General features: G+C 40.9%; 1 protein-coding gene and 2 long non-coding RNA genes across 7 annotated transcripts; 1 reads left to right on the forward strand and 2 right to left on the reverse strand.

Annotated features, from left to right (window-relative positions):
- Positions 1 to 946: 946 nt before the first annotated feature.
- On the reverse strand, positions 947 to 23746 carry INSIG2 (insulin induced gene 2). 4 transcript variants are annotated; one of them, XR_012072504.1, is made up of 6 exons: positions 23503 to 23746; positions 16427 to 16551; positions 13135 to 13301; positions 12853 to 12952; positions 3940 to 4080; positions 947 to 3074 (listed from the first exon to the last, which is right to left on the reverse strand). XR_012072504.1 is itself a non-coding variant. In XM_072960842.1 (5 exons), the coding sequence occupies exons 1-5, from the start codon at positions 23744 to 23746 to the stop codon at positions 5425 to 5427; spliced, it is 795 nt and encodes a 264-aa protein (XP_072816943.1). In that variant the 3' UTR covers positions 4090 to 5424. The 4 variants fall into 4 exon arrangements, 2 of the variants coding, with proteins under 2 accessions (XP_072816943.1, XP_006196156.1); XR_012072503.1 differs by lacking the exon at positions 947 to 3074 and adding an exon at positions 5066 to 5583 and having other exon boundaries at positions 3961 to 4080; XM_072960842.1 differs by lacking the exons at positions 947 to 3074; positions 3940 to 4080 and adding an exon at positions 4090 to 5583.
- On the reverse strand, positions 15224 to 16262 carry LOC140696332 (uncharacterized). The gene is made up of 2 exons (XR_012072507.1): positions 16181 to 16262; positions 15224 to 15570 (listed from the first exon to the last, which is right to left on the reverse strand). It is a non-coding gene; the product is annotated as an uncharacterized lncRNA (long non-coding RNA).
- On the forward strand, positions 15561 to 23557 carry LOC140696331 (uncharacterized). Of its 2 annotated transcripts, none has more exons than XR_012072506.1 (3): positions 15561 to 15633; positions 16204 to 17224; positions 23478 to 23557. It is a non-coding gene; the product is annotated as an uncharacterized lncRNA (long non-coding RNA). The 2 variants fall into 2 exon arrangements; XR_012072505.1 differs by lacking the exon at positions 23478 to 23557 and adding an exon at positions 19292 to 22652.
- Positions 23747 to 25554: the final 1808 nt, after the last annotated feature.

Here is a 25554-nt window from a genome sequence, read left to right on the forward strand (position 1 = left end):
TATATTGTAAACAATAACATTTATGTCATAGCGTTAATGGGGTAATTAAATCTATTACGTCTAAAGCATATAATAGATATTCAATGTACCAGCTATTACTTAAGGTAACAAATAATTGCCCTTCATAATAGAAACATTCATAATTCATGAATGTCCACTTCCTACCAGTTGTCAACATCGCCATGGATCTCGCAGTGTTACGCAATTAAATCTAGATTTTTCATGAATTGAAATGCTAATTCTCTGTTAAAGCTACTGAAATGTCTCATGCTGCCACTGATTGGCTCTGGGACCAGGGACAAGCACTTAAGCAATGTGAGTTTTGCCTTCGCACTTGTAAAGTGACAAGATTGGACCACCCTCGATGAAGTTTAGGGTCTCTTGCTGCTCTTAACCATTCTTCTCTGTGAACCTTGGAATTTGGTTAAGCTGCTGTGTGACGTACACGATTCATCACGGGATAATTACATCTTAATTTTCGATGAACTCATATTCCTGTCTGAAGAAGAAAACCTGTTGTCATCTAAGACTAGGCTCCCCAAAAAAATCAGCCTCGGGAGACAATGAAAGAGGGAAAGAAAGGGTTGAGTGAGATGACAATACAGTAATTCATAGGTTCAGATTTTGTAATTTTGGAAATCTCTAAAAATTATTTCTCGAAATTTGAAGATGAATTTTGTGACACAAGTGTAGTGAAAGAAAAGGGTGTAGCAGGACGTGATGGACACTTGTCCATTAGATTTACAACCTACCACCCCAAACATAAAGCTCCAAACCCAGGATGTCTTGTTTATTGGAAACCCTGTTGACTGGGCTGGTGTGCTTCCATTTTCTGAAACTGCAAAACAGACTTGTCTAATTAACCATTCCTTTGGTATTTATTTTAAACCAACTGTGCATTTCTTGGCCTCTTCACATACTAAACGATGCCAACTCCTACACAATTCCATAGAATTATCGTATTTTTATTGAAGTATAGTCAGTTACAATGTGTCAGTTTCTGGTGCACAGCACAATGTCCCAGTCATGCATATACATACATATATTCATTTTCATATTCTTTTTCATGAAAGGTTATTACAAGGTGCTGAATATAGTTCTCTGTACTATACAGAAGAAATTTTTTTAATTTTATATACAGTAGTTAATATTTGCAAATCTCAAACTCCCAAATTTTTCCCTACCCACTCCCTTCCTCCTAGTAATCATAAGATTGTTTACTATGTCTGTGAATCTGTTTCTGTTCTGTAGATAAGTTCATTAGCATCTTCTTTTTTCTTTTTTTAGATTCCACATGTAAGTGATATCATATGGTATTTTTCTTTCTCTTTCTGGCTTCACTTAGAATGACATTCTCGAGGGACATCCATGTTGCTGCAAATGGCATTATTTTATTCTTTTTTATGGCTGAGTAGTATCCCATTGTACAAATATACCACATCTTCTTTATCCAGTCATCTGTTGATGGACATTTAGTTTGTTTCCATGTCTCAGCTATTGTAAATAGTGCTGCTATGAACATTGGGGTGCATGTATCTTTTTGAATTAGAGTCCCTTCTGGATATATGCCCAGGAGTGGATCATACAGGACTGTAGGATCATACAGTAAATCTGTATCATTCCCACTTGCTCCGCCTAATTTTTTTCTTACCCTCCCTTCTTTTACCTCATAAATGGTGAACATTTCAGAACTTAGCATCCCATTAAAAGGATATCTCTACATATTCATCTTTAAGACACTAGAGGGGAATTCAAAAGATGCCTTCACACAAAAGTGAGGAAAGTCCAATAAACTATATTTCAAAGGGACGTAGCAGCAGCAGAAAGAGCTGTGTGTGAAAGAGCCCGGGTTCTCTCTGACAGATGGCATGTGGTGTTTGCTGCTAGCTTGGCAGTGCTTGGGGCTTGCTCCCTTGCAAATACAGAAACAATAAAACTGCTTATTGATTTTAAAGAGATCTGTAGTTAAATGTGACATTCTAACAGATAAAGGTTTACCAAGGCAGAACAGCCAGGATTTCAGGGGGCTTAAAACATGATACTGTTTAATTGATGCAAATGTCATTCCCAGGATGGCAACACTTCAAAAACTCCAACTTGTACGTTGCACACGCCTGTCTTCACGGCTGTGAGCACACACACGTGTGCAATTAGATCTAAAGTTTTAAGTGGTGCATGCCCATCTGAGATTTTCTTGAGCTTAGAAAAGCAAAGGTTGCAACCCTTACGTGCATTTGTCTTGGGCAAGCAAGAGGAATATCTGTCAAGACCCAGGTCTCACCATTAAGGCTGGAGTTGAGAAATGCCCTCCAAATGCCTTCAAGTCAACATTAGCTATGACAGAAGCGAGACTATTATTTAACAGGACCGGCAAATGTCAAAAACAAACTGTGCCTGGCGTTTTGACAAGACATCGTTGAAAGGGAACCACTTTTTCAGCACTTGTGTAACCGTGGGGGAGAACTCGACATTTAATATCCTGAGGTCTGGTAATAGGATTCTCAGGCTGTTTGGTGGTTCCCTTCTGATACACACGAAAGGAGTAGGCAAGTGGCAGACGTGGACAAAAATAATCCGAGACGATGAGACCTGGAGAAAAGGACTGATATGTTTGAAATCAGGTGCTGGATGGCTAATTAAAATGTAACTCCTTCTCCGGGAAACTGCGCTCTCACAGTGGTGACACTGTAAAGCATGACGACAGAGCCATCATCCCTCGGCAAAAGTAAGATGCTGACAAAACCTATCATCTCCTGTTTCCCACATCCTTCCTTCCCTCTGGTGTCCTCGTGCCATCCTGTGGGGCCGCACCTCAGCTCCCCTCCCCGGATGACATCCCAGACTCACCTGGCCAAACCTCCAGCCGAATAATTAGTCAATGTGCCAACCATCCAGCTTTCTGTGCTGCCTCCTTAGGAACCTGTTCCCTGTTGACTAACCTGGAGAGGGGAGCTGTGGAAGGCGGTCACTGGAGTCGTGGATTCCCACATGCTGCTTCCTTCCATTCTGATGGAAACATTAGCGAGGTTATTCTGATGCAGAAAGGCTGTTAACATGCTGGATCAGCACCCGGACTTTGAAGGGAATAGACAGAAGGGAAAGGAAAGGGAATAATATATAATTGGATGCCTGTTTACTTATTTTGGCATTTAATGTTAACAGCCCTCAAGGGAAGGTCGTTTATCTCCATTTTGTAGATGAAAAGCTGAAGTTTTGAAGGCCTGGAGGACTTGCCCAGGGTCCCAGTCAGTAAATAACCCCTCTAGTCAAGCCTGAATTTGTCTGATCCCCAAGGCTGACTTTTCCTGACTCTCTGTCAAACTTCAGGATCACACCTTGATCAGCCATAGAATCTTCTTTTTCTGTAGAAGTCTGATAAAAATGGGAACTCTCTGAGCTGTGCCAGACGGCGCAGTCTCGACTTGGAAGGCTCCTAAGAGTCACGGCCATGGGCAGCTGGGGACGCTGCCTATGCAGAGATGCCCTGCTTGTAGGCTATTTGGGAGTCATTTAAATCCCCAAAGCGGAGGGAGGGTGTAGCTCAGTAGTAAAGCACATGCCTTGCATGCATGTGGTCTGGGGTTCAATTCCCAGGACCTCCATTAGAAAAATAAATAAATAAATAAATCTAATTACCTCCACCCTCCCCCCCCCCACCAAAAACAAAACAAAAATAAATAAATCCCCAGAGTGAACTAAAGCCTTGTTTTAAGTCCAGGCTTAATCAGAACTTAAAGTCCTGCCCCTTCCTCTACCTGCAATCTTCACTACATTCAGACTGGATTTTGGATTCTCCAGAAAAGAGAAATGCCTCTCCCCCCGCCCCAATCTGATCTGACCCTCCCTTCAAACCCCATCCGTACCGGTGCCCCCCACCTTCCAGAGGCCTTTCCTGGCCACTGTCTTCACATCCTGTTCTTAGACTCCAACAGAACTTACCGTCTATACAAGCCATGTGCGTGGATCCCACAAGGCCAGTGCTTAGCTGTTACAGGGCGCATCAAAAACCAGACCACCCAGCACCATCACTCACACACACTTCTCTCAGACTGAGCTTTTCAAAAGGTCAGAAGTCAAAACCTGTTAAAAAAAATTGTATCTCCTTTATATGCGGTCACACTTCCCCATGGGGACTGTGTCTGTGGAAGCTGAGGTGGGACACCTGCTATCGAGAGGGGCTTGCGGTCTGAGTCGTGGGATTCACTGAGGGCTGAAGTCATCAGACATTCTAAGAATGCTTGTGTCAACTTCCTAAAGAGCCCAGATCCTGGAGTGCAGTAACATATTCAGCCTATGTCTAGGAAGTCAAGGTCACATTCACGTGGGCAATGCCTCAGTGCCAGAGTTCCCTACTTTCAATGATGGTCTGGAGAATCTGCTGGAAATGCACATGCAAAATGATTTGCAGGGACTTGCAGGGACAGTACAATGTGGTGGTGGTGGCGGTGAGAAGCCTTGGCTGTTGGAGCAAAGGGAGATCAGAGTTTGAAACCTTGTTCTGCCACTTAGGAAAACCTGGACATTGGCAGCTATAAAAGGATCATCCTATCTGCAGGGCGGTGTAGGGACGTTCCTAGGAAGCACCAAGACAATGCCTGATTCATTCCCTCCCACTCACTTCTTCTTTAGGTGATCGGAAAAGACAAACGTGAACTGCTTCCTTCTCTCCCACCTTTCCGGGACTTGGATACAATGTTTATACTTTATGTATTTTAAAGACTATAATTTTAATTTTACCACCAATTTTTTTTCATTATCTTTTGTGTTCACGCTGAATTGCTTAGGAAAGAATATATTCCCATGGGAAGACAGTGCCACAGAATGCTTTAAACCAACTGCGCTGGAGGTTACCAGTGATCACCCACCCATACTGGTTCTCCCGTCCATGAAGGGAGGGATGGCATCCCGGCCCCCTTGCAGTCAGTTGGTGCCATGAGACCAGAACTAATCCTAACAAAGATTTAATGATCACTAATTTATTTTTCTTAGGGGAAAAAAAGTTGAATCTGACTCAGTTAGGAAGTTTACATGCATTTTGGAAAGATGGGCTTCAACACATACTGACCCCCTTGTCTCTCTCAGACTCTCTCTTGGACAGGCATGATATTGACCCACACGAGTCTGAAGCATAGAAAATCCAGAGATTGGTCTTGACAAACACCTTGAAACCCCATCTTCCACGTGTCAGTCTGCATGCAGGCCTCCCAAGCCACATGTGTGGAGACCGTGCACGGCGGCTGATGCTAAGATGATGGAGCAGCACTGTCTTCCTGTAGTGTCCTGCTGCAAAATCTCAAGCTTTCGTCAAAGCAGAAAGAATTATTTCACAACAGAACTGCCACCATCAGACCTTGGCTGAGCAGACATTAACCCAGAAGCTCTAGGAGTGACATGTGATGACTATAAAGGACATAGAAATGAGTTTCAGTCAATGGCTGAAATTCCCAGGGAATGCATTTTAGAACTTTCCTTCTTAAAGCAAATAGATTCAGCACTTGGGTTCTTTCTCTTCTCTGCTCGATCGCTCATCACAGTGAATTGGTCCATGATCCCATTTGGTACCAGTTTCCTTAAAACATGTTTCTAAAAGAGAGACCAATCTTATGAATGGGACTCATGGAAACACACTAGTACTAAATGAATTTATTAGTTCAGAACAGGAATACAAAAAAAATATTACACGGAAATACATTTCCTAACTGCTCATGACTTTTCAAGCCCTCCTTTGAGGATGCCACAGAACAATTAGCAGTTACAAATCCTGCCGTGACAAAGTGGAACAGAAGAACATGCTCACACCAGCACACATTTCAATTTAGAATCAAAACTGCCCCTCGTTCATGAAAATCCTCATAAGAGACTGCGACCAGGGCAATGGTGAAAGGGAAAAATGGCCTGTACGTGGCAATCAGTTTTGACACGAGGCCCATCAATAGCCCAGGCTTTCCCAGCACGTCATTATCTATCTGATCTGCCAAATCTGATCCTTAACAACATTGTCTCCAGAACAGCTGACATACCCTGGAAAAGTCTGTCTTGTAAATCACAAAGAGAGATGACAGGTTTCACCGAGTTCATCAGCGATAAAAAGAAAGGCGGTATAGAAGAACAGATACCACTTCCTGGCACAGTGATCTCAGTGAACGGAATGTATTTCGAAAGGGGAGAAAAAAAACTCCATACCCCAATTTTTATCGAAACCAAGTAAGAAACCACTGACTTAAACCTATTTATCTCAGTTCCCAACTAAATTGAGTTTTTGAAATGGAGAGACAAACGATCAGGTAGATGGCAAGATTTTACGGTCTAAAAAAGTGGTGAGGAAGACTGAATCGGGGCGGCAGATCAGTCAGGCTGTAGTTTCTCCCTCCTATCCTGAATCCACAGAAGTAACAACAGAAGATTTTTTTAAAAGAAAAGGAACCCGTAACTATACTGCTGGGTAAGGAGAAGCATCCTCTATGGACTAGCCGCTACAAGGAATCCCTGAAAGCAAGAAAGTGATGGAGCGGATAGGTGGAGAGAATCCAAAGCTCAGACACTGAAGACCTCCTAAAAATGACACCAGGGACATTCAAAGCTCAGAGGTGGCTAATGCCTGGAGCCAGTAATACCAAAGGGCAACAGACCTCCTGGGTTAGAGCAGGCTCCTGCTCCTGCTTAAGCAGCCACCTGGCCAGTCCCTCCACACTTCCACTCATCACCCTGGACCGGGCAGCGACAAGATGCAAGCAGTGTGAGCACTAAGTTCAGAGAGGCTTAGCAGCATGCCCAAGGCCAACTGGGGAGCGCTCTGCTCACGCCCAGGCAGGCTGCTGCCGGCTCATCCTGACCTTCCCTGCGACGGCTCTTTAGAAGAGCTTAGAACTTCAGAAGATTCCTTAATAGCCTCAGAAAACACAAGGATGACAATGCACTTCTGCACACACTCACACACAAAATAAGGGATCTTGGAAATGAAAATTGTGATCGCAAATTAAAAATTCAGCTGATGGGCTGACAGCTAAATGGGTCAGCTGAAGCTCAACTCATTGAGCTGGAAGATCCAGTTAAGTAATTCTTCTAGAGTGCAGCACAACAGAGAAAAGCTAAGGGATATACAGAGAACAGGAACAAAAGTTCAGAGATCTGAAAAGAGGAATTTTAGAAGAAAAGAACAGAGAAGTTGAACAAAGGAATAATAACAGCAAAGACAGGAAAAAAAATTGCCCAGAATTAGAGATGATGTCTCCGATTGAACAGGATGAGAGAAGACCTACTCCCAAAGATCGTGCAGTGAGTTTTTAAAACACCCAGGACAATGAAACAAGTAAAATAAAGCATATAAAAGGGGAGAAGGGACTCTAATTAAAATTCCAATACAATCAAAGGCGTCTGGGTAAGTGTTTCACTCAAATGGTCATGAGGACAACAGAGATCTTCCTTTCACCCGACCACTGGGATCATCCCAGGACCACTGGTACTGGTACCAACAGCTGGTCACCCAGCCTTGGATTTCCACCCACTTATGCAAGCTACAGAAACACAGTCATTCAGCTCACTCCCTGGACCTCAAGATCTGGAAACGTGCCACTAAATCCCTGACTACAAACCCCAAACCAATCACCCTTCCCATCAAACAGGGTCTTTGGCCTCCTTAGAACTACTGTCCCTTCACCCCTCACTGTTCTCCCACGCCGTCATGTTAGCACTGCTGACTCAACTTCCTTCCCCCATTTGCCTAGATCCTGTGATAAATCTCTTGCTCTTGAGTTAGCAGCCTCCATTAATTTTTCACAATTCCTTGTGCCATGACAACCAACGAATTCCCCAGTAGACTTAATCTACTCCATCACGGTTGGCCTAATCTGGGCTACTGAGCCTCTTAGGCATGGCACAACCACATCACCTGGCTCCACTGCAGACACCCAGCTCTGGCCTCACCGGGGTCCTTGGTGGCCTCAGAGCTGTCTCAAAATCCTCTCTGCCCCCAGTCAGTTCCCCAGTCCATTCTTCATAGATACTGTCCTAATCTCCATTCTTTCATCAAAGTTCTCTAGCTGCCCCCAGTTCCCCTGGCTCACAATACATGACTCAGTATATGATCAAGCTTTCTTCAGATGTATTTTGTGAGCCATCCCTCTCTCTGTGTCTCTGTCTCTCTCTTGCCTTTTGAGATGGCCTGTATCTCCCTGAATATATATTTTCACTCAAAAAAAAAAAGCTGTGAGCTATTAATATACAGTGATATATTTTAAATGTTAAGATAAAATAGGTTAGAAAAAACATTATTCCACATACAAAACTCAGGTGTATCATCCCCTTTATTTCTAAGGCCAATTATTCCTTCCAACTGTGCTTCATACTCCCAGTTACCCTCTGCCTGAAACTCCCTCCTGTTTTGGCTTTGTCCACATCACTCTTGTTTTTCCTCCTACTTCAGGCCACACCCCCTTTATCTCCACCAGCTTCTCTGCCAACATACCAGTATGCCTCAGACCTCTGCCTTTTCACTAGAACATGCTCGCAAGGTGATCTCATCCACTCCCACGGCTGCATTTATCACTGTCATATGCAGGTGATGCCCTCATTTACACCTAATAACCCAGGCTTAAATGTCCAGCTGCTTACGATTCATCTTTACCCCCTTCAAACCCAACATATCAAACCAAACTCTTTTTCTATTCACCTAGTTCCCTGCATTTCTCTTTTGGTTTATGGAAATGCCATCCACTTAAAAGTTTTCCAAGGAAGAAAAATGTTAAGTCACCTTTGACACTTCCTTTTACTTAGCCTTCACACCCAGGTCACCAGGGACCCAGGTCATGTGTCCCTAACTCTTCATTTCCAAAGTCACTACATCTCTCACCTGGACCCTCCACTATAAATAACGTGTACCTACACTTGTGAGAGGCAACCTGGGCTGCACATTAGAATCACCTGGGGAACTTATTAAACTCCTAATGCTCAGAGCACACTTTAGGTCAATTATATTAGAGTCTCTGGGAGTGGGATCCAGACATCAGCATATTTTTGCAAGACTCCATATAACTCTCCCAATACACTGCCAGGTTTTAAAATTTTGCAGAACTGAAGACACGAACCCACAGACCAAAAGTGTATATTGAATGCTAAGCAAGAAAAATAAAAACAAATCTTAAACTAACCAAGTGAAAGTGAAACTGAATAACCTTGAGGATCAAGAAAAAATTATGAAAAAGCTCCTGGAGAGAAAGCGCAGACTGTCTACCAAGGAAAGAAAATTACACCAACAGCAGACTTGTCATCTGCAACATCAGATGACAGAAGACAAGAAGAAAAAAAATCTTCAAAGTGATGGGAAAATGTGAGCCTAGAATTCTGTGGCCTGCTAAACTGTTCTTTAAGAATGAAAGAGACTTGTGCAGACACACAAAGACAAGACTCTACTACTATTCACAGACCATCACTAGTAGAATTAACCTTAAAAAGAAAAGCTGTCAGTACACAGGTAAGTGAGCCAAAAGATTAGGGAAGTATTTAATGATACTAAGTCTGGATTCCACCTAGAAAAGGGATGTGTGAGATACAGGCACACTGAGAGGTTCCAAGGACCTTAATGAAGGCAAAGCAGCTCGATGAAAACAAATGAAGTTTATAACAAGAGTACCAGCAGGATTCTTGCTAGTTTAATTATTTGCTTGTCCTTTCATAGAATTTAAGTTTCAGTTTTCAACTATTCAATTTTTGAAACTTTAAATAATCAAAGCAAGGAAGCACTGCCAATATCACAGTGTTAAAAGAGGTTTACCACTTTCTTTCTTTGCAAAAAAAAAAAAAGATGTAATATCTTTATATACTTATCAAAATATCAAAACAATTTTGTCATAAATATCTTATTTTCTTTGGGTGGTATGAAAATAATGTAAGAACTCCAAAATGACAATCATTCAATTCCTTTAATACTAAACTTAGTTTCTTTCATTATTTCTTAATAAATTTAACCATACATGTTAATTTTATTAAATTAATCCTCAGTAATACAATTCTAAGATTAACCATAAAGAAGAAAAAAAAGACTCTTAACCAAGATGATAATTATACATTTAATACTTCTTGCTTTAAACAGCAATTTTCAAAGTAAACACATCAGAGGCCTTATAATTTATTAAAGATTTATAGCGCTTACAAAGTTGATTCTAAAAATATACCTTATTTGTTCTAAATGAATAACATTATCTGGAAGATAGAATAATAAATTATAGTAGTATGTTTACCACCAGTACAGTTAAGATTGTGTACATATATTTAGTTTGAAATCCTTTTAGGATGTCCACACTTTCAGCCTTAAAATATAGGAGCAGATTAAAGTCTGGCATACAAGATCTCAGTCAGACAGCAATGGTTTGAAAATCAAAAATTGAAAAATATCTAGTTGACATAGAGAGTGTGAGCACATGCACATACATACACACGTACATCCGTCCTCCCTCTCACTCAGTCCCACACACAAACACACACACTCACACACACTCACACAAACACACATCTCCAGAGAAGCACAGATTTCACCCTTGTGTGTCAGACAATTGCCATCAATTTCAATGGGGGGGAGTTAACGAAGAATATGTTTAAATCATACTTCAATGGCTCTAGTTGTTGGCTCTAGATATGTATAAAACTGTTATCAAGGTCTTTAACATGCACTATATACTACCTCAATATATTCTTAAACAATAACTCCAAAACTATGCACAAATGGGCATCTGAATATGTAAGAAATTATGTGCCCATCTATTCCCCAGACAGCAATCCACTGACATCAGTCATATGACGCAGCCACACTAAAGTGGTTTACTTTACAGAACCCAATAGATTATGGGACCTAAGAAAATCAGAAACTTCATGATGACCTGTTTGGGGTTTCTTATGTGTTCCATGTGCAAAAGCAGTGGAATACTGTATTACAAATGACAGTTAATATCACTGAACACTTTGTGGCACTGCAGAAGGTCATTATGTATTTCTAAAACATATTTACTCTAGGTAAAATTTTTAATGGTCCTTACTTTTAATTGTATGTATTCTTCCAGATTTAGACTCAAAACAATTTAATGCTGATAAACTCCCCTGCTCGTCACTTTTACCTCCAGGAAAATAAGTTAAAATAAAAAATTATTACTCTTTGGACTCTTTCCAGTGACACAGGTTTGAAAATGTTCTATGGAAGTTCTTTTTCATCATATAGTAAACACCAAAGCTCTCTGAGACAACATTAAAATAGAAACTAACCACACATTAGGGCGCCCATGACTCGCACTGCTGTCATTGGAAAAACAAACAGGCACAACAGTAAGCAAAAGAGAATATGCCAGCTCTCCATTTGATTGGGGGGGCTGTCCTCATATTTTATTTCACTAAGTTTATAAATTGTTCAAAGCATTCTTAGACTCTGCAGGATGACAATAGAATATTTTGGCACATCAACATTGTGATACAGCATATGGTATGTTTAAAAAATTAATTTAAAAATTTCATCTATGAATCAACATGTTCTTTTTTAATGTAGTGCATATATATTTTACAGTTATTTAAGTCAAATACATAAAGGTTTGTACTTGATTTACAGATGAAGCAATCACAGATTGCAGTAATATATGTGTGTGTGTATATATATGTATATGTCTGTCTCTATATATACACCGATCAAGGGAAAAACTGCATCCTGGCAATTTTACAGTCCGAACTTTTGTTGGTGCATCTATCATTTACATGCTCTTTCCATCTTATTTTTCTGTACAAAAGATAAATTTTTGCTTTCTTCATTCTTGATGAGATTTTTCTGCAATAACTTTACATTCATACTGTAAAAATTAAAAGGTTAATAGATTATCGTTTATTCTGAATAGCAATTTTCATGTAAATATAAAAAAGGTCTAAAACTTAACAGTTTATTAATATATGCTCACTTTATTCCTCAAAGATTCTGAGAGTTACGCAACTATTAGGATTAAATGACAAGTGTGATTGGGTAAAAGAAAGTTCACATTCTAGAACTGAACGAGGCATAGCCAAAAGCAGGAGAAAGCGAGGTTTCCACATTACAAGCACACGAGAACAGTAAATGATTCGGATCCATCCCGGAATATCAAAGGGAGCAAAACAAATTCCTTTGAGTGCTTGCTGAGGCAAATCAGCAAAGGAACGCTCATGAACTTAAGGACAGGACTGATATCATGAACTCAGATAACATCTTTTCAAGTAACTTTGAAATTTAAAGGAAAAAAATCTATTATGTTAGTAAAAGCTCCTGATCTAAACTATTTTTAAAGTGCAGCTATAAAAATGTACACCCATAATTCAAAATAAGGTACACCAATGAACTCAGGCCAACTGGGTGGCCAGATTATCAAACAGACAGCAATGTGACCCAGTCAGTTCTCCCAGCCGGCTGCGCTGGTAAAGTGACAGCACATCCGAATGCCTCCCCCTGACCCTTGCTATCTAGGACCAGGCTCATCAACCAGGTCCTTTACCTTCTTACTAAACTGATCGAACATCTTGATTTGCTGGAGCTCATCCTAATTTCTATCTATCATAGCAACGTAGCTACTGGGATTGCCTCTTCTCACTTTTAAAACTAAACTGTCCCTTTTTCATGGAGTAGAAATATACAGATTAGTGAAATTAATTAATTAATAAAAATGGGACAATAAATCATATCACCCTGTCTGTAACACATTTTAGCTTTTCTATCCAGTGGTTCCTTCCACTTTTAATACACTTGTGATTAAATTCTTCCAAATGACTTATGCCACTGCCGACTGGAGAAAACTTGCCGGTACCTCTCAGTAACAGAAAAGTGACCGAATGAAATGAGCACAATGAGCTTACCATTGCCAGCTGTCGACCAATGTTTCCCATTGTAATGCCTCCAGCAAAAAATATACACGGCAACCAAGAACGAACATAGAGAAAATCTGGAGATGTGTATCTGGAATAACAGAGATACCTTTAACAACCCACAAAGTGCGTACAATGGCACTTATTAAGATAATTACAATGGTAATCAATTACTCTGCCGATTAAAGTGGCTAATGCAATTTGAAAATCTCAATTCTGAATTCCGTTATCATTTACTTATTTTAGCAAACAAGCACCAAAAAGAATACTTACTGATAAACACCATTATAGACTAGCAGTTGAGTGACCAAGGTTGCCAAGAAAGCAATTCCTACTCCAAGGCCAAAACCACTTCTAGATCTATCAAAAGTCCACCACAGTCCGATGGATAGTGCAGCCAGTGTGAGGGACAACTGTATGTTGTTATCAAAATCCACTTTCTGAGGTCAGTGTTAAAGAGTCATCTTAAAACTTGTAACCAAATAATATCACCTGTTCATTTTTCTAAAATAAGAGATGTTAATGTTGAGAAGGGAGTTGATTGCTCAGTCTAGAGTGCATTCAGTCTTTTAATACAATGTAGGAGAGTAGGGGGGATTAAAACGATCTCCAGTATTTACTAAAGATACACGGAGGGCATGATGCTTCACTAATAGAACTTACCGACCTGTAATAGCTCCAAAAATAACAGCATCCTACATACATTTCCAGTTATCAGATAAGACCCATTATTTAAGAAATGCTATCTTTGCAAAAAAAAAAAAAAAGTAACTGGAAGCCTCAGAACACAGTATTGTGAAAGGAACACACTTTCACTGAAAAGGAAACCAGTATTACTTCTCAAACAGGTTTAGAATTACTTGAGAAACATACAGGAACTTGAAAATAGAAGCGCTGACAGCTATTTAACAGGGTACCACAGTCTGTGTATGATTTACTGACGGACACATTTTATACTAATGCAGTTCAGAAACAAGAGGACCAAGGACACAGTATCCCTGTCTATTATGTCAACTGTTCCAGTTTTAATTTGTTGCGGATAAAGCCTTGAAGTGAACATTATCTCGCAACCTGCCCAGCTATTTTGGTGCCTCGGACTTTCTGGTACAGGACAGTTTTGCTCAAATGATATTTTATTTCCGTCACCCTCTTAAGCATCCATTCACAAATGGACAGCCCTTTTCTACTCCAAAATCTCTGGGTAAAATGAAGCTTTGTAAATTCAATTTTCTCATTTCTTTGCTTGAGGATTACACTAAAGGAATTAATTTCAAGTATCATTAAAAGGGCATTATCTATGTCCCAAAAGCCACATCTTGGCTCTATATCCAGCTCCCCAGGGGAGACTACATATCTTGCCAAACTAACTGGCCATGCTGCAACTACAGAGAAGAGAGGAGAGTTCAAAAAATGCATATAAAGCCATTTTCCACTTCCTTTAACCCCCTGTTGTTTACCACCGTTCCCCTCTCCCACCCAACCAGCAGGTCTCCTAACACCCAGCCTGCTCACTTCTCAGCTGTTATGAGCCCCTTCCCTCAAGGTCAGTTCTGGTTTAGGCTTCATTTATCAAGAACCTATAGTTTATGGGTATGCTTTCTGAAAAAGCTTTTATTCTTCAGTGGGCATTATACCTCAAACTCAAAAGAAACACTTGCGAGCTCTGATTTCTCTTTGCAATAAACATTCTTGCAAAGAGTGGAATCTGACAATAAGTGACTTCTATCTTTGCTAACTAAATGAACTTCAGTAAGAGTCAAAGCAAAATAAGGAGGCTTCCAGGGTAAACAGGTAAAGCATCAATCTTAAAAATTGTGCAATATGATTTTCTAAAGTCTAAATAACCTAATATTAAGTCTATGTTATAAATTTTCTAAACATTTTGGGTTTCGCTTAAAGGATGGACAGAATAGCTAAGATTATTATATTTAAGGAAAAGAATGATCAAAGAATTTAATCAGTTCATTCTTTCAGCTCTAGAATTAAACAGAAAACGTTATTTAAATTTCTCAACTGGGAAACAGTGGAACTGTCTAGGATAGGAAGGTCTAACCCAGCAGACAGAGAGGACGTTACACACTTGTGGGGCTCCTGGGTAGGAGAATGCACGTTCCCAGACTCAGGGCAGGATCTCTGGGGTCTGGTCTCAGCTCCCGCACAGTCTCGCAGTACAAATGACTTAGCAAAGTACCGGCACTCTCAAGCTTTCATTTGTCTTACTATCTTTATAAAGAAAATGTGGAACTAGGTGATTTCTAAGTTTTCTTCTAGGTCTAAAATTCTGTGAGTCTATCTTTTTAAGCCCTCCTCAACACTAGATTTGTTGTAAAATCCTAAATCTCAAAGATTTCACCAAACTAACCATGTTGGGAAATTCTTTAATACAGAAGAAAAGGGAAAAACAAACAAATAATAAGAGCCACTGAAGGACTTCCGAATTCTCAGATCTCCACGGGAACTGAAAGGCAGGTGGTCTTCAGAATCTAGGACCCTGCTTCTTTCCTTGCTTCCTCTTCCGCAGCTGCTCCAAAACCCCTCAGCGCTTTCTGTAAGAGACATGGGAATCTCCCTGCCCCGGGACCCACCCTCTTTCCAGCTCACTGTCAGCCCCAAGCCCAGGGCAGAGTTACAAGGGCCTTGGGCAGCCTGAGTCACATGTCTTCTCTTCCCCGAAGGCTCCTGCCACCTCCACTCTCTAAGCCGTATCTTCTAGAAAAGGGAAGACCGAACTAGCAATTCCCAGATGTTCTTCTACGAAGGGAAGATGGTGTGGTGAGGGCAGGGGGACAGGGAGGAAGTAGGGAGGATGAAAGGAGACAAACCATATCAGGGCAAAAACTTCTGTTCTGCTGGTGGGCATTTTTTTCTGAGGGGTAGAAGGCAGAGGAGAGAAGGGAAATAGAGGCCACCTCACCCTTCTAGCTGGGACACTCTGAAAATACCCACTAGTCACTAAATTAAAACTTAAGAATCTTTAAGTGATCAAACTTTAAAAATACGTTGCTTAGGAAGAGTTCTTTTTGGCCACAGTCTAAGTTGGCTACTTCCACTAATGCCACCTTTAATAGCATTTATGTGGTTTGCTGGTGTTGATTAAAACCAACAAATGACAGTCTTAAAATATATATACATATATATGGGGGGGAGGGGGGGTTCTTCAAATTACAAACAAAACAAACAAAACAACCAGCACCTGAAGCCACCACATATCCTTACTGGCAAATCTTAGAAAAGAAATGCCTTTGAAAATGTACCTGTTTCAATATTAGAGTTACCAAAACTAGGTGGAAGTAATTAAGTAACCTAATTTAAGACAAACCTGTAAAACGTTCAAACCTGCAGAGTTTCTAAGTGATGTTGGGAAACAGGGACGGAGATGAAGGCTGAACCCCACCCTGTCACTGCAGAGCGGCTCCCCGGAGGCTTCAACAGCGCCGCGCGCAAGCTTTCCCCACTAAGGGGCGTATCACGACGTGGCGACGGTGAAGCCGCGAGGGGCTGTTTAACCTTTGGTCTGTCGGAAGCGGCTCTGTTATTACGCATTTCATTACAGCGGAAAGGATACAGCGCTGGCGTGATTTATACCAACAAAGACGGCTACGCACCGCATTACACTGGACCACTCTCTTTTAAATTTATGTGGTTCTCCTAGATGCCTGTCAATGCAGGGGTATAATAACCCAATCACAGCTGTGGGGAAAAAAGGGAAAAAATTAAGTCAGCCTCGATGGTGTGCAGGCAAAACTTAAGCTGAAAGAGTCACTGCAACCGTCATAAACAAGCATTCGAAAGATTCTCTAGAAGAGCTTTTCTACTTGCTTAACTAGTATTAATCACTGATATTTTAAACTTACCTTCCAAAAGAAAAAATGTGAGGATAGCATCACCGAGGTCAGCACCGTAAACGATGACAAGGGTATTTTAAACTCTTAACAGGCAAGACACCACTTGGGGGTGTGCTTCACAGCTTCGCAGACTGGACTGCGTGAGTCACGCTGCTTTTCTACTACTACTGTCTCTCGGGTTTGAAGAGCATCAGGCCAGTTGGCAGCTAAGCAGTGTTCTCTCTAAGCTACGTAACCATGAAACATGCTATCAAACGGCACCAAAATAAAGAGAAGCTCAGAGCATAAGCACATACAAGCTCATCATAACGTTCTAATGTAATAATGTTAGATGGCTGCAGCTGTCCTGTTACAGAAATGATCCTTGCCACCCCCCACCCCCACCCTCCAACTCCGGCAGCTTCTGGTCTCAGTCTCCTGAGTCTAGTGCCTTGTCCTGACACTCCCTTCCAACCTGGCCCTCTAATGAGACTCTACGTCAGATTGTCAAAGCAAGGAAACTGTCAACAAATCCACAGGTAAGACTCATTCTGCACAGAGGAAAAAATGGAGGAGACATGATCTATAGAATTATAAATCTTCGGTTAAAATTTAAATTCACTGTTAATACCACAATAAAGGTGTCAACAATAAATAAATAAATTCACTGTTAAAAGATAAGAAATCATTTTGGTGCCTTTCTCAGTTTTTGGAAAGAACACCTTGAAAGCTAACTGTGTAATTAACTATGAACAACTGTATGCAAAATGCCTGTGACTGAGACTCAAAATAGTCATTCTCACCCAGTTGTTAACTTAAATACTTGTGAAACCTTAATATTTTATTCATTTAGTGGGACAAGATTTTAAATGCTAAGTTAGTCGTTTAAAAAAAAGTATTTCATCAACCAAAACATCCTTCAACAAGTTATAAGGGAAATCTACAGATTAAATTTAAGAGAAATAGCTGGATGGCTTTAATTTGTTAATCTTCCTAAAAACAGAATGTTTATGCTGTCATTCGGTAATAAAAAGCACAACTGTCACATCACTTGAAAAGTATGTTTAAAATGGCTGATATTACCAAAGATGTATCGTGAAATTATTGTACCAAAATCTAAGTGCTTGAAGGGTCAGAAGCCCCTGCCTGGCCTGGGGTTGGCCAGCTCTGTCTCACAAACAGTGTGCTCAGTCTCAAGGAAAAACAGAAATTGATTAATATCAAAAAAATCACAGGTTAGCAGGCCAGTGGAGCAGCATTAAAAAGAGGCTGCACACACTACTTACAATAGCCAAGACATGAAAGAGACCTAAATGTCCATCGACAGATGACCGGATAAAGAAGTCATGGTATATTTATACAATGGAATACTACTCAGCCATAAAAAAGAATAATGCCATTTGCAGCAACATGAATGGACCTGGAGAATGTCATTCTAAGTGAAGTAAGCCAGAAGGAGAAAGAAAAATATCATATATCATGTATATGTGGAATCTAAAAAAAAAAAGACAAATTTACAAAATAGAGGCAGACTCACAAACATAGAGAACAAACTTATGGTTACCAGGGGGGAAAAGGGGTAGGAAGGGATAAATTGGGAGTTCGAGATTTGCAGATACTAACTACTACATATAAAATAGATAAACAACAAGTTCATACTGTATAGCACAGGGAACTAAATTCAGTATCTAGTAGTAATTAATGGTGAAAAAATATGAAAACGAATATATGTATGTTCATGTATGACTGAAGTATTATGCTGTACACCAGAAATTGACACAACATTGTAAACTGATTGTACTTCAATTAAAAAAAAAAAAAGAGGCTGCACGGCCACCCTCCCACCTGGAGTGGAGATTCTGCAATGAGTGGAGATGCTGTAATGATGTGTGCATTCTCTAATCCACAAAACTGAAAGTGCTCCTTTGAACTGGGCTTTTGCTGAGGATAGATGGTTCACATACCATCAAGAGATTTACAACAAATTTCAGCAATGCAGAGCTCCAATAACCACTAGTAAATCCAAAAGTTTCACATTATATTCCTACTTAAAAGGTTCTGCTCTAAAATCCTGCGCAATTAACTGACAGCATTTCCAAGTTTCTACAAAATTAAAGTGGCAACAGGCATGCCTTACAGTTCAAATATCTAAATGAGTATTTCTGTTCTCAAGGGGTCATGAAACAAGCAGCTCATATGTCACTCCTCGCTCACTCGCTCACTCGCTCTCTCTCTCCCCACCTTTGCCTGTTGCTGAGGAAATCAACTAAGACCGGGCATTCCAAGTCAATTTTCCTCAGCAGCTGATACCACAGGTAAAGAATTATCACATAGAGGATACTGACATGTGTGTGCAAAGGTACAAATAAGTAAAATTGACTGTATTTTTTATGTATGTGATGTCAGACTCGCAAATGAGAGACAACTGAGGAGAGAAAGCAAAAACACAGAAAGACATTTAAACTGCCACGCTGCCAACCTCGGGGTTTGCCAATAAAAATCAAATCCGTTGAGTGTGCGTGGTTCTCAGTTGCTCACCGAGAGGGAGCATTCGAAGGAGCTTGTCACTTCCCATTAAATGTCTTCTTTCTTTTCTTTTAAATAAGGGTCTGGCAGAGTCTGAGAGCAACATCCACAGCGCAGGGAGGCTGCACTGCTGAGAGCTCCCAGAGGGGTGTCTGGCCTTCCTTTCCTCCACTTTCTTGTTTTAACAAGAGAGACCATTAAAATCACGCCTGTGTAGAATCATACACAAACATGGTCCTGCTTAATCAGATGGTCCTCTGAGGCAAAAACCACATTTCTTAGGATCTATTTTGGTTATTTCCCAGTGACTAGTGTCAGGCTACCAAGACCAAAAGTGAGAAGTTTGTCAAACGTTAATATGGAGTCATGATTTTTTCATGGTCACATGTTTAACACAGTGCTGCACTAAAAGAAACCATTAAATCAAACATTTTCCAAAGGAGCTGAAAAAACAAAACCACTGAATGAGATACACAAAAGTGGAAAACTAGGACAGGACAGGTAATGTGTTCATCCAACAAATCCTTAAGCCCTTACAGTGTGTCTGCTTCTTGGTATCTGCTGGGATTGGGGGTTTAAAAAAGAAAAATGAGTAAGATGTGATCCTGGGCCCAAAGTGACAAGAGAAACAATTAAATGGAGTAATGCGTTAGGGGGAGCACTAACAGGGCCCGAGAGGAGGCAAGATGCAAGGGTGTCGGGAAAGCTTCAGGAAGAGGTGACCCTCAAGGAAGAAGTGTTCAGCAGGTGAGTGGTCTGGAAAGGCCTTTCTAATCAAAGGGAAGCATTTGAGGGAAAGTACGGACTAGGGAAAATACCCGGGTCATCTGGAAACTGAAAGGGAGCTTCGGGTCCAGAAAGATTCTGAGAAAGACACAAGTTGGTGGGGGCCGCATCACAGAGACGTTCCCTGCAGACACTGGGAAAGTAACACCATCACACTGTGCGAGACAGAGGGCCAGTCGCTCTCAGAGCAGTGAGTATTCAATGCAGGATGGTGGGGGAGGGGTGTAAAAGGACACGACTGAAGGTGGAAAAGGACAAGACTGAAGATTCCAAGCAGGGCCGTGAAGCCCAGACCAGGAAAGAGACAGGGGAGAGATGTGAAACCTGGAAACTGGGTGTGGGCGGTGAGAGAGAGGGAGGAGCCTCGAAGGCTCTCCAGGAACTGGGTGGCTGGCTGACTGCATGGCTCAACAGGAAAGATCTGTTTGCCTTTCCTTTTAAAATTAGATAGTAATTTCATAGGCATGGATACAGTCTGGGTACTTGTGATCTGCCAGTCAACTTCTCCAGTTATTTTAGCCACATGATAGCTGTCTTTTCCCTCCCAGTTACTCTTCAGAAAGATGCCTCTGCAGCTCTCCATCGCGCTCACGAGGTTCTTAACTCCAGCTCTAATGCACTGCACACGTAAAGAAGTGAATTAACTTGAAACACCACCCACTGTGAAGCCAAAAATAGAGAAGCAGGAGAAGGAAGATGAGATCAAAGGGAGTTTCCCTGGGTTCCCTACCAGCTGCCCCTCCAGAAGCACCACTAGCAAGTGTTCCAGCACGGGGTTTACATGTAGAAAGTGGTCATTTTGGAGGCCCTCCAGAAGCTGGTTGCTCAGTGCCTAAGTATTAACTGGACAGGAAAGGCAAAGGGCAGTGATCGGTTTTTCTGATTTCAGACGGTAAGCGCTGAGAGCGCTTTGAAAATGACACCAACACGTATACACAAAACCATATGCATGCCATACACACACGTAAACTGTGCATACTGTTTTTCACATCATTTAGGTTTTTTTCCTTAATATTTTCCCTAAAACTAGAGGAAGGCAGGGATTGTGCAAGAATACATTTTTCATCTCTGGCAACTTCCACAAATCTCACCCTCATCGAATAAACATCATGACTGACCCAACAACATCATGGGGAGAGTCAAGTGGAACCTCACTTTCCCAAGGCCTCTCGACTCTCACCTGCCCGGGTACCTCGTGGAATGCACTGCTTTCAAGAGAAACGCAGGCGAGAAATGTGCATGCGAATCCTCCACGGGAGGTTAAGTTTGTGTGACAAGCCTAGCGGCTGGGAAAAAGGAAGAAAGTGGAACAGGGTGACGGACATGCGGCATTAACAGCTGAAGTTTTCCTTCCTACATGTGTGTTTGTGGCCAAAGTGCCTGCATCACAGGGACAGATGCACCCCCCACCCCTCTCCATAACGGAGGGACAATGAAACCTCAGTCAGGGTCTCCTGCCCCAGCCCAGAGTGTGTAGCACAGGCCAGTGTACTCCATCCAAGCCTGGCACTTAGTCTGGAAGGTTCAAAAGAGGCACCTTGAGTAGAGGGGAGGATGAGTAGCCCCCTCTTTGCCCTCCCCCAGCACGGGACACTTCACCCAGCCACACCCCTCACTGTCTCTAGGACCCCCCGCTCATTGCTATCCTCTACTCATTGGTTCCCTCATCCCCACAAAACAGGCACAATGCCAAACATCTCATTCCCAAGGTTGCCCTACAGATCCCTGGGGTTAGGGGATACGCACGGAAGACTAGAAGACATTCGGCAAGTAAGAGTTTCCCTTCCCTGAATTTCCTTTCATCGATTCTGAAAAGACATGTTCTTCTGAGTCCTAAAAATCTTCTATTAGCGGCCAGACAGCAGCTCTAACACAGGAGAAACTAAGCAAAGAAGTAGAAAAAGTTGTTGGGAAAACTTTTTCTCTTCTGAACTTACATGAAAGAAAGGAAAATACGTGAGGGCTAGTAGATACAACAGAGAATAATAAAATATGATTTATGCTTTCTTCTCTTTGTTTGGACTGCTTGGCCTGTTCTCTCAGAGAATAATAATAACCCTGGGGAAACAAAGAATCATCACCTTGCAAGTTCTCTTTTAATGTGAATACTGTAACAGTGAGACATCAGTATATAAACCATGCTGAAACCGTACCACAACCAGGCCCTTCCATCCACTCAGTAGGACTGTGTAATTGTCCAGTAAGTTTCACGAGGTCATTTTAAGACATCTCACACCTAACTCCTTCCCCTTGGCCCTCCAGCTCTAGGATGTAAGCCAGGAAGGAGCTATGTCACATTGCAAAGTATTTATGTATATTAAGTATGAGCATTCATAATGCAATTTTCTCTCTCAATCAGAATTCTTTTCTAGCATGGCTATGGCTTCCTTCTATTATTTGATTATATAAAATAGCATTATTCTATTGGTCTCATTAGAAAAAGCTGAAGAGCTGCCCCATTTGGAAGCCCAGCATCAATAATACACTCTGAGATGGTCCACTTTATCCACTGCACGCTGTCCGCCAAAAAAAGATCTAAAGAGACTAGTAGGATAATGATGATTTTAAGCAAAGAGAATCTACTTTATCGATCTCATTAAGAATTTACCATTCTGAAGGTATATCTAAAAATAAGATACCACGGAAAAAAGCAGACACCAAAATCTAAAAATTAACAAAATGAAGATTTAAACTTGAATAGAACTACAATTGACCCTTGAACGACATGAGGGTTAGGGGCACCAATGTTCTGTACAATCAAAAATCTGCATATAACTATATAACTTTACAGTCAGTCCTCTGTATCCGCAGTTCTGCATCCATGGATTTGACCAAACTCAGATGGTGTAGCACTGTGGTACGCATTTCTTGGGGAAAAAACCCCACATATAAATTCAAACTTGTGTTGTTCAAGGGTCAACTGTCTTCCATTTTTCAAGTTTTTATCTACTTCAAAAACACAATGATAACACATACATCAAAACCTTAAAACCAAACAGTGATAATCAAAATAACTTAAAATATTTTATACAAAATGGGTTGAAAGAAAGAACAAAATGAAGAGGTTCAAAGCCTCATTCCTGAGGGAATCAAGATTGTTTTTAAGATTACATTTTTAAATGTCATATAGGTCAGTCAGATAGAAATCTATTATACTCTATGATTCCATTTATCTCACACCCTAGAACAGGCAAAAATAATCCAGTGACAGAAAGATCAGTGGAAGTCTGGGCTGGGGGTGGGAAGTGGACTACAGAAGGGCACAGGAGAATTCAGGGGGGTGACAGGACTATTCTACAGCTGGACCATGATGGTGGTTACATGAATACATGCATCTGTCTAAGCGCATCAAAATGTTCGCTCATTTAAAACAGGGTCATTGTACTGTATTTAAATTATATCTCAAAAAAAAAAGCTGAATTTTTTTTAAAGTACTACTCAGACAATATCCACACTCATTTACACTATTTCCTTTCTAAGCGTTCCAGAAACAGCCTACACATACCTGAAGCTGTGCCACAGCAGGGCGGTACCCACCATGCCGAAGAAAAGATGCTTGCAATCACATCAGGTGGAAAGAGTGTCACGTTTCTCTGAATCTGAAGCAAATTTAACACTAATGCAAGAAACACTCCAATAAAAAACAACACTACTCCTCGAATCATCAAGTTCACACTCCGGCTAGTGACAGATGAGATGTAGGGACCACGCTTTTTGGGCCCAGATGACTCTCTCTCTCCTTCCGCCATGGTTTCATAAGTTCAGTAAGTCGGAAAAAAAAAAAAAAAAAGAAGAAGAAGAAGAAATGGCTTCCCAGCTGAAAAGCCAACTGCCTGAACCAAAGCAGAGTGGCGTTTCAACAGTGCTGCATCTCGTCCTAAAACAGGACCTACCAGAAATCCTGCAAGAAATAAGAAAAAGGAAATCAATGTGCGCCTAATAAATGACTACAATTTTCCTGATTTCAATACTTCATTAATTTAAAAGGCCAAATAATGAAATGACAAGCTTTTACATACATTTAAATTAGTTATTTACTGAATAAGAAAAGGTTTAAAAAGCATTTTCATATACATGATGTAATAAAAAATAAAGTGCTACAGTTACATTCACTAGGACAGAATTAGTGACATAAGAGACTTAAAGTTTAGAAGAATAGTTAAGACAGTTTGCTTCACATCAGGGAGAAAGCAGGGTAGGTTGTCTGAGACACTTCCACTAGAAACTGGAAGATCAAAATCCAGGTTTCTGTTTCTTCTACTCAAATCTCCAAGGCCAAGTAACTGATGGGCTTGGAGATCCAGGCAGAATTTTTTTTATACTTTACAGAAAATAAATAAATTTATATTTTACAGAAAATCAACATACTGCAGCTGAAAATGCTGTACTATTCTCTATAAAATGTGACTTGCTCATGAGGACAATCTCCACAGGGGAACAAAATGACCTGTTTTATTTAATGTTTAATGCTTATATATTCAAACTTCTGCACAAAAGTTATCTTAGAAAAAACAGCCCACCACCCACTCACTCACACACACACCAAGCACAGACACCACACCTAACCGGCTCTCCCCGGAGCCCCAGCTGTGTCCCCACCACCACGTTGACCCAGTCCGCCCCCATTTCAGTCATGGGAGCTACTGTGAGAAGGCTGGAGTAGGCAGCAGAAGAAAGGAAGCCAAGAAAAAAAAGAATAACCTCTTGGCTAGATTCTAAGGAGTCTGATCCACATAGCTCCTGCCTCCTAAAACCTAGGGCTTTGTAAACACAATCATTCCAGGTATTGGCTCACCCTGCGAAACCAAAGTGATCTTTCCTTTGTACACATTTGTTTAAGACAAATAACATTTGAGGCTTCCTACGAGCTGCTCTAAGCACCTGACATATGGCAATTCATTTAACTCTCGCAATAACCCTAGAAGCTAAATGCAATTGTTCTGTCCATTTTACAGGTGAGGCAAAAAAGCAACAAAAGGATAAGTCACTTAACCAAGTTTCTACCCTCAGAAAGAGAATAAAGCTGGGACTCAAAGCCATGTCGTCTGTCTGGCTCCAAAGCCGTCATCTGTAACTGCTATGTTCAGCTCCCCCAAACTGTTATGTATTCCTCAACGTTTTTTCTATGAATACCAACTTTTTTTAACGGGAAAGTACTATACAGACTGTTTTTATAACTTACTATTATCCCACCTACAACAATATATCTTGAGCACTGTCACAGTCAGTACATAGATATTTCCTTTGAATCTCAAAGCAGTTTATTTAAAATTTTAGTATGATCCTAATAGCTACCTTAAGATACGTATAGTTGTTTTATAGATGATAAACTTTTCACGTAGGTCTTATTCACTATCAAGTTGTGAAAAGTTGTGTCTAAGTACCGAGAAAGTTACCTACCTAGCCCACAGTGGGAGCTCTACACATTCATACTTCTTTAATTAAATTGGGTTAACTCTTTTTGAAGCAAACTCTATTGGGTTAAGCAGCCTTTTGGAAGGAGGACCTAACCTAGCACTTAATCATCATTTAACGTACATTTTCTCTTGAGTTTCCA

Source organism: Vicugna pacos, chromosome 5, assembly GCF_048564905.1.
Source record: "Vicugna pacos chromosome 5, VicPac4, whole genome shotgun sequence".
In the NCBI taxonomy this organism is placed as follows: domain Eukaryota; kingdom Metazoa; phylum Chordata; class Mammalia; order Artiodactyla; family Camelidae; genus Vicugna; species Vicugna pacos.